We start from the raw sequence: 12,542 nt of genomic DNA, 5'->3' as shown, positions 1-12,542 counted from the left end.
TCTCTCTCCCTCTCTTTCAAAAATAAATAAACATTTTTCAAAAACCCAAACAAACAGCTGTAATCCCTAAAAGAACCATGGCAATTAGAGTACTCAGAAAGACTGCTGCGATCATCCATGATTTCACTCTGATCATCCATTATGAGCTACATTATTACAGCTTTTCAGTGATGATAATAACCTGATGTTAGAAGGTGAGTAGTTATTTTTTTAAATCTCCTGAAAACATTTGTTGTATATTTCTGATGTTCAGACACCTGGTGAAACGATCTGCTGTTGTTATTTATGTATTTGCTTATTGTCTGCTCCTTCCCAAAGGATTTGAGGCAACATCTAGCAGTACATGTAAATATAAAGATAATAAATCAAAACAAAATCAAGACTTGTGCCCTCAAAAAAGATGGCGGGAGGGGGAAGGAAGGGGGGAATCTGAGGGACAGGACTCTGGCAAGGACACACTGACCAAGGCCTAAAGTGTCCCTGTTTTTGTAAATGTTTATTCATTTTTGAGAGAGAAACCATGGGGCGTGGGGGGACAGAGGATCCGAAGCAGGCTCTTTGCCGACAGCAGCGAGCCTGATGTGGGGCTTGAACTCCTGAGAAGCGCCGAGATCGTGACCTGAGCTGAAGTCTGACACTCGACTGACTGAGCCGCCCAGGCGTCCCCTCCATTTTATTTTGTCGTACTGTCTGAAACATTACATCAGAAAGCCTCTTGGTTAGGGGGTCTCTCAAAATGCACATTCAGCCCACCAAGTGAGCTCCTGGCACGTCTTACCCTAGTGTGAATAAGCTTCATCAGATTGTGGTCAACCCAGAGATAAAATCTTCTCCGAAGATGGATTTCTGAGCAATATTGGCATCAGGTGAGCTCGGGATGTTGGGAGACCCATGATTCTTCCTTCCCCTTCACTTTCTGGGCTCTTTCTCCGGCTCTCCCCTTCAATGTCAGCCTTTCCTCATGTCTCTCCTTGGCCTCCTCCTGGTCTGCTTTTGGTGGGCAACCTCCCCCTTTTCCAAGATCCTGTTGCCGGGAAAGGGCCCCCAACGTGTGCCATGTTTTCCGGGGGTCAGGAAGGGGGTTGCTAAAAGATCCTTTACGTGGCTTGACCTTACGTGTGTTGCCTGTTTGAAAGAGCTCAGTGAAAAAACGCACAGGCCAACTGGGATAAAGATGGGTGACGGGGAAGGGGTTTGGTGAGTTCTAGTGGCCTTTTGTCCACCCAGCAGACTGGGGCCTGAGAACCCTCTATTGGGGCTTGTACTTGTGGGCAATACCTCTTTGTTGGGCAGCCTCCCCTATTGTCAGCTTGGAGAATTTCTACCTTGTGTCTTCAGCCGCTCTGCTCCAGAAGGCCGTTCTTCAGGAAGTCAAGGGGAGGAGGGTGGGCTGGGCCAGTGAGGTTGTACCCCCAGCGCGATCCATCGCGACTTGCAATCACAGAGTATCCCTGGCTTGGTAGGGTGACCCGGATAGGTGAGCAGGGAGAGCAGCAGGATCCCAGGTGGGACTGGCAGGTGAGTCGGTCAAGGTCTCAAGGGAAACTCGGGCAGGTGGATCCAGAGGTCCCGCCCTCAGCTGGGGGCAAGGGCAGGAGGTGGGAAGCTCCTGGGTTCCAGCTATATCCTGGCCTCACAGGGCAATTAAAGTGCCCAACACAGACCACGGGCCTAAGACTGGGTCCAGACCCCATCCTCTGACAAAGATAGGTCTGCCTTAGGGAACAGGACTGAGGTTCTGTGCCTTATAACCATCAGCAGCCCCCTGGGAGGGGGCTTGAAAGCACTCACCTCATGCCAAACGATCCTCATATTGTCCCAATACTGTCTTCTCGCTTTACCTAACCAGAAATTTCACCTTGGACGGCTTCATGTGTGTCGCCAGGAGTGGGAGTGCAGGGGGTGGAGGAGAAGGTTGGCCTAACTTTAAAAAATGCGGGCGGGGGGATGGGGGGGAGACCCTTCCCCGGGTGTGCCCAATGTCAGTCCCAGCCCTTGAAGTGAGCGGGGGCGAGACTGGGTTTGTTCCTTTCTGTGCTGGTTAGTTTTAATTTGTTAATTTTGTATTTCAGCCCGATACCCAGCTTCCCCCTCAAGACTGGGCATGTCATAAATGATCGAGCAAAATAAATAATGAATAAATGCTTCTCTCTTAGATTCCAATTTAAATCCAAGGAGCCCTGGTGAGATCTGAGGGCTGTTCCTGTCAATTATTTCTTCCAGACTGACCTCCGGTTACTAATTGGCTCATTTAAATTCCTTCTTTTGAGGGCATGTCGCAATGGAAGTAAAATAATTAAAGAGCAGAAAACTTGAATTTGTGGCTGGATACGTTTGAAGCTATGTCATTACCATTATGATGCCAGGCACCATATGGAATTGTGGTCCAGGGAAATGACAGTGGGTTTTAATTTTTCTCCTGCAAGTGGTGTTTCTTAGGAAAATATGAATATTAATGATGATTTCTGGTCCTTGCTTGCTTATAATCTCTATGTGTACCAAAAATACTGGCTTAGGTAAGTGCTTTTCATAAGTAACACAGGAAAACAACAATGATCGCATTTGTATGGCATATTGGGTAAATGGCTAAGGTCACTCCATGCGTGGAAGTGAGAAGCTTGGGGGTTCCAGCCACCCAAGACCTTGTCCCTCTGCTTAGAGGGCTAATGGTCCCCAGATCTCTGCACACATATACCCTATTTGTGGGGGGCCTATCATTTGGGGAGATATTAGGCATCATTTAAACAAATGTGTGATTTCAAAGTTTTAGGGAGGGAACATCAAGACGATGATAAGAGATTATGATGGAGAATTCATTGTGGGAAAGGGATTGTCAGGAAAGGCATCATTGAGGAAATGATATATCATCAGTGACCCAAAGGATTTAGCCAGGAGAGGGAGAGAGAGAATCTCCACTCCTGATGTGGAGTCCGACGTGGGCGGGGCTCGATCTCACACCCGTGAGATCATGACCTGAGATGAAATCAAGAATCAGATGCTCAACCGACTGAGGCACCCAGGCGCCCCCCTAAAGGCAATTCTTAAAATAAATCAAAGTGTGCATGTGGCAATCATAAGTATTCTCAGTTCTGTGTTAAATCCAGGAACTGAAACCAACATGCTTTCCTGTCCCTGAGCTGAACAATACGGGAACCGGTCAAAATAACTTGTCCTAGGACATACTTGCTCCTCGAATACAACGCTCTGAACTGACAAAAATATATTATCTACCAAGACTAAGAGCTTGCTCATCAAGACTCCCTTCATGACCCTGACCTCACTATGCCTGTAGACTCAGCCAATCTTAACCAGTTTTCTGCCTTGCAAGATCAGCCTTAAGGATCACCAAGCCCAAGTTGAAAACCCTAGAACTCCATCAACCCTGCCCTAATTTCTCCACTGCCAATGTGGTGTTCCCCCTTACTGCAGTGAGCCCGACAAACTGAGCGTTGCCCGTTCGGCGCGTCTTCTCGTCTTTCGGGAGGCCGACGCTTGACAGGGGCCTGGTAGGATACTTTTACTTTGAGGTTCTGCTAGCTAAAAGGGGGACTGAGAAGGTTTCTATAAAAGCACAGTGTTCAGTCATGGGCAGAGTCTGAAAGAACTTGGGTCAGAGAATAGATATCTCCTTGGATTAGAGAATAAAAATTTCTGTTCTCTCGTTTATTGAGGGTGAGAAACCTGGAGTCTAGTTTTGTGCTGACGTAAGACGATACGCTTGCTTCTCACGATCACAGGTTCCAGTCTTTCTGTATCGAGAAGACAGAACCGGAACCAAGAAATGGTTATAGTCAGATGTGTGTGTGGTGGGGCAGGGAGTGGGGGCATTAGCAGAAGCAGAAGAGAGTGCGTATGTTTTTAAATCATTGAAAGATCTCCCTGCTGCTCCAAATTCAGGCACCTGAAATGGAATTTGAGGACAGACCAATGATGGCATTTAATTCTTGGGTTTCAAGAGCATGAAGGCCCACGTGGCAGGTTGAATAATGACCCTGACAAAGATGTTCATGCCCTAGCCCCAGAACGATGAATCTATTGCCTTACATGGTAAAAGGGACTCTGTGGATAGGATTAAGGATTGTAAAAGAGGGAGGTTACCCTGGATTGTCTGGGTGGGCCCCATTTTTAACGCAAGTATCCTCCTAAGAGGAATATCCTCAGGAGGGTCAAAGTTAAGGAGGAGGTTGTGTGTCCGTGGTAGCAAGAAACTGGAGTGATTCTGCCACCAGCTGAGCATGCTGGCAACCTCTGGGAGCTGGACAAGGCAAGGAATGGATTGTCCCCTGGAGCTTCCAGAAGGAGCCAGCTCTGTCGACCCCTTGATTTTAACCCTGTGAGACTCATTTCAGACTTTTGACCTCCACAACTACAACATTAAGTTTGTGTCGTTTTACGCCACAGAGTTCGTGGTCATTTGCGATAGGACCGATGGCAAAATAACACAGCCCAGAGAATTAAAACGGCTGACATGGCGGGGCGGCTGGGTGGCTCAGTCGGTGAAGCGTCCCACGTTGGCTCAGGTCATGATCTCGAGGTCCGTGAGTTCGAGCCCCGCGTCGGGCTCTGTGCTGACAGCTCGGAGCCTGGAGCCCGCTTCGGATTCTGTGTCTCCCTCTCTCTCTGCCCCTCCACTACTCGTGCTCTGTCTCTGTCTCTCTCTCTCTCTCTCTCTCTCACCTCCCCGTGACCTTGTCTTTAGGATGCACACTCTGGCCTGCTCTGCGCAGTCTAAATACAAAACCCATCTCACCCTGGCAGCCAAAGACCTCCTTTTCTTAATATAAATCCAATTCACGGTGAGACCTACGGAGTGTATATCCAGGCTGGGGTGCACGCTTCACCCGCTTGGATGTGGTGTTTCCAGGGCACGATTGCTGAGGTCCTTCCGTTTGGTTCCAGGGACATCCCGTTCACCGAACCCGCAGGACTCCCAGACACCTTTCAGGATGCCAGGCACTATTAGCCATAGGTTTTCTGAATTTGCGTAGCCCAGAATAATACAGGCCGTTGGGGGACCTCTAAGGTGGCCCCCGTACAATATAGGATCTAAAAGAAACACAATTTGGACTCCCAACGTGTAAAGAGCCGTGTAGATCTTACTGCACCACGACTCCTAGCTTTCTGTGTTCCTGGCTTGTCAAGGCAGCTTTTGAAAAAACCCCCTCTCTAGGTGCGCTGCCTACCCCCAAGTTGACTTCCTGGAACTTTCTGTTCTCCCCACCTCCCAGCCTCTCTCTCTCGCTTTTTCCAGATTAGTTCCCTGCCCTAGCTAAGGTAAAAGCAATTCCTTTCACCTCTCTTGGCTGCCACCAATTTTCCTCACCCCCGTGTCGTACGGACACAACAGAAACTGAGCGCCAAACGCTTCTCACAAAACACCTTCCTGGGGGATTTTGGCAGAGGAAAGGCTGTGGACATATTAAGCATTAAATGTTTTTGATCCATGTGGCAACGGGAAAGCAAGAGAGCACAGACAAATGCGCCTGGAGGACATTTGGGGTGAAGGCGACACCCCTTCGTTTCCCCAAGAATGAAAATTCGTGAATACTTTAGGCATTCCCTTGAAATAGCAGTATTTGGCCAGAAGATGGCACTCTTTTAAAACAAATTTAGGCCGCCCCTTCGCACAGGGAGCTGGAAGAGCGTCCTAGTTGATACAGATCTTGGGGTGCCGAGAAGGGCTGGGTAGAGAACAGGAACAGACTTAAGGTGAACAATGGTCCATGGAGCGAGTGGGACTTAACATTCAGCACTTATCGATGATGCTTGTGACTTTCTTTCCCATGTAGCCGTGTTGTCGGCTCTGGACCGAATGGTGGTATCCCCACCAAAATTCCTCCGTTGAAATTCGAACCCCAAAGTTGACGGTATTTAGGAGGCGGGGCCTTTGGGACGTGTGTAGGTCATGAGGGTAGAGTCTTCATGCATGGGATTTGCGCTCTTAGAAAAGAAGCTGGGGCAGTTTCCCTCACCCCTTCCGCCAGATGACGACACAGGAAAAAGGCATCGACTGGGAACCAGCCAGTGGGCCCTCACCAGTCACCAAATCTGCTGGATCCAGTGATCTTGGACTCTAGCCTCCAGAACTGTGAGAAATAAATTTCTGCCGTACGGAAGCCACCCAGTTTACGGCATTTTGTTGAAACGGCCCGAACGGACTAAGCCATCTTATTATTTGGTACTTCCTTTCTCTGTCCGCTGCAGTATTCTCATTGATTTGCTACATGGTGACACTTCTAAAGGCTTGAGGACATATCCTGGAAACTTCCCCTTAAATCTCATGTCCTCCCGGAACACTTCCGCCGCATTCGTATATTGTGTGCCTCTCTGTCATGGCACCGACCAGACCCACGGTGAATGTGTTCCTTGGCGTCTACACTAGACTTCGTGCTCCGTGAGGTGAGCTCTGTCTGTCTTGGTCACTGCTGAATCCCAGCACGGTGCCTGTCAGCACATAGTAGGTGCTCAGTAAGTATGTGTTGAGTGATTGTCTGTTCCTCTGATGTCTCAGCCGGCCTCTTCAGGCTAAGGGACACACCTTGCATTTTTACCACCACCTTGGTATCAGGTGGACAGTAGTTTCATAGTTTTTTTTTTTTAATGCTTATTTTTAAGAGAGAGAGAGAGACAGAGCGTGAATAGGGGAGGGGCAGAGAGAGAGGGAGACACAGAATCCAAAGCGGGTTCCAGGCTCTGAGCTGTCAGCACAGAACCCGATGCGGAGCTCAAATTCATGAACCGTGAGATCGTGACCTGCGCCGAAGTCAGATGCTTAACCGACTGAGCCACCCAATAGTTTCATAGTTCTAAGAAAATCTGCTCAATATTGATGTCTTGATTATGAGAATTACATCGTGGTCAGCACAGACTGAGCGCTGACAGAAGGATATGGTTTTCCCAATAAAGTTTGGTACTGTTCTTGTCAATCGTGACTTTGACATGACCGGAGATAAGCATTACCTGGGGTGGGCTGGAAGAAGGGCAATTTCTTGAGGGAGATTTCTGGTCTAAGAAGGATTTTTTTTTTGGGGGGGGGGGCTCTTTTCCGCTTTGTCTTTTTGTCCTTCCAAACCAAGCCTCTCTTACGTGTTCTAAATAGTTTCACAAGGGGCGCCTGGGTGGCTCAGTCGGTTGAGCATCCAACTTTAGATCGGGTCATGACCTCGTGGTTCACGAGTTCGAGCCCCGCGTTGGGCTCTGTGCTGATGGCTCGGAGCCTGGAGCCTGCTTCAGATTCTGTATCTCCCTCTCTCTCTGCCCCTCCTCCACTCTCACTTTGTCTCACTCTGTCTCTCAAAAAATAAATAAATCTAATAAAAAAAATAGTTTCACAAAATGGTCGCTGGTCTTATAGTGCCACTTCTCAGAAAACCAAAAGCACCCAAAAGAATTTGTTATTTAGGGGCCCCTGGGTGGCTCAGTCAGTTAAGTGTCCAACTCTTGATTTTGTCTCAGGTCATGATCGTACGGTTTGTGAGATGGAGCCCCACATCAGACTCTGGGCTGGCAGCGCAGAGCCTACTTAGGATTCTCTCTCTCCCTCTCTCTCTGCCCCTCTCCCCTGCTCGAGCACTCGCTCTCTCACAATAAATAAACATTAAAAAAAAAAAAAAAGAATTTGTCATTTAAGTGACGTGAAACCAAACCCTGCATTTTTATCTATCAGAAACTTACAGAACAATTTTGACATGTGAGCAAAGCCTTCAGATGTTTTCACTGGTTAGCACTCTTTTAAAGGAATTCGAATGTAAATACTGTTGAGAGAGGCACCCACCAAGTCAGCCACAATCCCTACTACTCTCGAGGGCACCCTCCCTGCTGCTTGCTGTTCATTTTTAGCTGACTGACTCCTGAAAACATCAGATTCGGGGCTGTTGCTTATAAATGCACATCTCCCCCGCTTTGATCCGCTAGTAACCTGTGGAAGGGGCTTCTTCATTGAGACGGAGGTTGAATGATTTCCAGAGTTTCTTCCACTTCTGACTTTTTTCTTGCCCATACATAGCACAGAAGTACAACCTTCTAAAAACGGTTTCCTTATCTAACAGGGATAGGCTCACGGAGATAGCCCCGTTCTATCTGTAAAACCGAAGCTCAAGTTCACGTCTTTTCCCTGACAAAGGGCGACTGTATGTTCGTGGGGAGTCAAGTGGATACCACATGCCCCTCCCCAGATTTCCCAGCTACTGGCAGTCGTCCTTGGACCTGCCTCACCCAAGTCAAGGAAACACCCCCTTCACAGAGGGCAGCTAATGAAGGGAGAGAGGCCAGATCCCCTGTCTCAGTGGGGATCAATTCTGAAGCATCTTCCCAGCCCCTCCTGAGGGTCTGCCGAGGTCTCAGCTGCAACTGCTTTCTAACCGCCAACTCCTGCCCTCTTCGGCCTCGCTCACCCCTTTTGCTGTATTTCCTGAGAGCTGTCCCCAGTAAAGTTTCTGCCCCAACTCTCAGTTTGTTTCCAGGGAGCCCGACCTAAGACAAGGAATGAGCCAAGACACAGGCTGAGGGGCGGCTGGGTGGCTCAGTCGGTTAAGTGTTCGAATCTTGATTTCAGCTCAAGTCACGATCTTGTGGTTCGTGAGTTCGAGCCTCGCGCTGGGCTCTGTGCTGATAGCGTGGAGCCTGCTTGGGATTCTCTCTCTCCTCCTCTCTCTCTGCCCCTCCTTGGCTCACATTCTGGCTCTCTTTCTCCTCCCCACCCTCAAAAAAAAAAAAAAAAAGATAAAAAAGACACAGAAAGGCTAAGCGACTTGCCCTTACAAAAATAGAGTGCTAAGCGAAATAAGGCAGTCAGAGAAAAGACAAATATCATATGATGTCACTCATGTGGAATTTTAGAAACCCAACAGATGAACGCAGGGGAAGGGAAGGAAAAATAAGATAAAAACAGAGAGGGAGGCAAGCCATAAAAGACTCTTACATACAGAAAACAAACTGAGGGTCGCTGGAAAGGTGGTGGGTGGGGGGATGGGTTAAATGGGTGATGGGCACCAAGGAGGGCGCTCTTCGGGATGAACACTGGGTGTCATATGTAAGAGATGAATCACTGGGTTCTACTCCTGAAGCCAAGACTACCCTGTATGTTAACTAACTTGAATTTAAATAATAGGTTTTTTTTTAAAGGATGCAAAATTCAAAAAAAAAAAAAAATAGGCAGAGTGCTGGCAACAAATGTGTACATCACATAATACTGACATGAAAAAGAATCTTTAGAAGCCATCAAGTACAGCCCACCCTTTTCCAGATGGAGACTGAAGCAGAAAACCACAGTGATTTTCTCAAGGTATCCTAAGCTGAGAAAGCTTCCATCAGACTCCACACTGTGGCCCCGTCGGGAACACAATGTGCTAGCATTTAATCAGCTCCCCAGAACCCTCGGTATGACAGAAGAGTCACGTGGAAGTCTGAGAATTTGGGAGTCCATACAAAGTGGCCTTTTCAGCCCATTATCCATGGACGAGGCCTGCTGGTGACCTCCTGCTCTATGAAGCCAGTTAACCTGGGGAGCACTAACTGAAAAGAGGAGCCAGGTCTGAATCAGGGATGGGAGTGCACTTTATTAACAAACAAAACAGTACCACACAGGCAAAGTCGTATTTCAGTGGCAAAACACACACATACGTGTACTCGCACATGTAGCACTGGGGCACATTTCAGACAGAGCACGAGGCACCAAGTTCACAATCCAAGTAAACATAGTTCACAATCCTTCGGTAGTTTTCCTTCAGTGTGGTTTAAGTCGTTCTTCAACATCCGTGACAAAAAGGTTCGCTTTTTACGTCTACTTCTCGACCTTACTATGGAGCGAGGCCTACTCAGCCTTCAGAACTGGGAAGCTAACGCCAGGCCCTATGAGCTGCTTAAACTGCCTTTCATTTCTCAGGGTTGGAAGAAAGATCTACCTATGGGATCTTGGCAGTGGACAAACAAAATGGTGGGTGTCCTCAGCTCTGATTTCCTACCTAGGTACACCTGGACTAGCATTCCTTTTTAAGCTCAAGCTGCAGTTTAACAGGGCTGGTTCTCATCAGGAGAAAGAAATGGGTTTTCTAAAAAGTTTGAGAAGAGGGTACATCACAGACTCAGGAGTCCTTCTACATTAAAGACTTAGCTATGCTAACAACCTCCTCCCAGTTAAAGCTGTTGCCAGTTAAGAGGTTTAAATCAGCATTTCCCAAAAGGTGTGTCAGAACCACGTTAATCAGTAAGTGAACAGAAACAACTGAAATAGATCAGGGATGTGATTTCTCTAAGCGGTTCGATATAGTATGCGGCAACTCCTTCCGGACTGGAGCACATCCAAGGCATTACCCAAACTCCTACGTTAGCTAAAACGCTTTTCAATTACAAAGTAAAGAGTGGCAGAAAAATCCTGCTCTTTGCTCTTAGGACAGGCAAAACTGGAGTACCTTAAGCCCTCGTTATCAGGGTCCAGTGACTTCCAAATTTATAAGGTTAATTATGCAATAAACTTGGGTTGATTTTTCTCTGCAATCTTTAATTCCCATTCAATAGGAGATAGGAGATGAGGTCAAGAGGTATTAGGATAATAAGGGTATGAAATAAAATCCTGAATATGGGAGAAGATAGAAGGAGCAGTAGTAGACTTAGCAGCTATAAACCAATCATGTGACATTCAGCAGAGGGGTAAACACAATGGTATCATTCTCTCTTATGAAAGTATAAAATAATTGAGGCACTTAACGATTGACCTAATTAAAAAAAGATGAATTTGAATCTTGTTTGTTGAATAATGTGTGGAAGTATGCCCATCAAAAATTTTATGTAAACTTTTTGGTACTTTAAAGACTACACTTCAACTATCTAGAAACTTCCTCTAAAATGCCTCGTTCATCAGTGATGTGGGATAAGGTATTAACTGCGTATCCACCTGTGTACCCAAGTTCGCTGAATCTTGTCAACTGCTTTATTTGATCACATCGGTGCTGATTTTTCTTCGGGATGCTTATATCTAAAAAAGTAGTCTTTTAAGGCTGAAACCCTCTTGAAGGGGCTTTAAAAACAAAATAAAAACAAAACAACAACTGAGGTTTTAAAATGGGAAAGGCCAGAAAGAGGTGGGCACCATTCTGGGCCCACATTACTCCTAAAATAGAGAAGTCACTCTTCGTATTAAAATCAGTCAATGTCATGTCTGTCATGAACTTAATAACTAAAGCCAGTGAGGGTATGCTAGAAAGTCCCAATTTCCTTTCTGTATTTGGTAGTCTCAACAAATAGCAATTGGAAATTTATCAGGTGTATTTCAGTTCCTACTTGAGAGAGATTAGCATACCAGTATTTACTCAAAGGTAACTGTGTCATTTAAGTTAACAGACCCGCCTAATTCTACTAAGGTCCTAGGACAAAAGAAAAAAAAAATATATGCCACTAGGGGTCTTCAGACAGCCAGGGTCTACCTGCAAAAAGGACAATACTTTCTTGAAATCGGTGTGAATATTATCACGAATGATGAGTGAAGTGATGTTTAGCCATCTTCTAGGAGGAAGAGAAGATACCGAATGCAGCTGGTCTCTTGCAGAGCTCATAAGGACTGTCCTTCCAGGAGACAGTCCTGCCACTAGTTTACTGTGATCCCCTGGGGAGCTACACAGAAGTCACAGCAAGTCAACTGAACATTAGATCGGATGTCTAGAAACTTCACAGGAATTAGAAGCGGCGGGAGATCCCTGAGGCACAGCCCACAAGATGTCCCCCACTAATGGTCTATGTGTACGGCTTCCATTTACCACCCCTCATCCAAAGGGGGAGCCTCGCACCCCCAGGAAGCTATGAGCCTCTGGGCTTCACCATTTCCTAAGGACTGAAAAGGACAGTCACAGGCTGGGCCTGTGCCTACGCAACCGCTCCAAGGAGAAAGTGAAATGCTTCATTTGTGCAATCATCAAGCATTTTGTGTTAACGAGGAGAAAAAACCCGACATGGGAATGGTTTCTGATCAGCAATTCAATTTGATGTCTTGAAATTAAGAAATCGATCACATGGCTTTACTCTCCCAATCAGAACAAATCAGTCTACACAGGCAAATCATACAATGCAGTTTGATCTTATTGAAATTACGAGGTGGTTTTTTGGGTTGTTTTTACTCTGACACCGAATGAGACTACACCGAGGGGTTAAATCCGGTGCATATTAACAACAGTCCAACGACACAGCCTTTGCCAACAATTTGCTTTTGATGCTGCCGGGGAAGAGAAGCAGAAGGACACAGCCAGAAGAACCTCATGACCGGGACAGGAGCCTGAATTTGTACACCACAATCCATGCGGCAGTTACTGAGGTGGTAAATCCGATGATCTTCAGCAGTCCTGACACTGAGGGAAGGTTCCTCTCCCAAAAGGTACGGGTGATCTCTACAGCTGGAACGTCCTGCACGAATGAGCAGAGATCATTAGCAGACAGCTCTCGCACGCATGGACAAGGACGGGCGGAACGTACCCGCCAAGTCGATGCATGCGTGTGTCCTAGAGCGGCACAGTTTTTTATGCAATTACTGGTCAGTGGAGGTGAAGCTGCTAGAC

The 12,542-nt window shown here is 46.9% G+C and overlaps 1 protein-coding gene across 2 annotated transcripts in view; it reads right to left on the bottom strand.

Annotated features, from left to right (window-relative positions):
• Window positions 1-9,537: 9,537 nt before the first annotated feature.
• Window positions 9,538-12,542, bottom strand: part of MAOA (monoamine oxidase A) — a 73,078-nt gene continuing 70,073 nt past the window's right edge. For both annotated transcript variants that reach the window (XM_058714821.1, XM_058714822.1), the window contains exon 15: window positions 9,538-12,390. In XM_058714821.1, the coding sequence (XP_058570804.1) occupies window positions 12,244-12,390 (147 nt within the window). In that variant the 3' untranslated portion in view covers window positions 9,538-12,243. The remainder of the gene's footprint in view (window positions 12,391-12,542) is intronic.

Source organism: Neofelis nebulosa, chromosome X (assembly GCF_028018385.1).
Source record: "Neofelis nebulosa isolate mNeoNeb1 chromosome X, mNeoNeb1.pri, whole genome shotgun sequence".
In the NCBI taxonomy this organism is placed as follows: Eukaryota; Metazoa; Chordata; class Mammalia; order Carnivora; family Felidae; genus Neofelis; species Neofelis nebulosa.
This window is presented reverse-complemented; position numbering and strand designations above follow the sequence as displayed.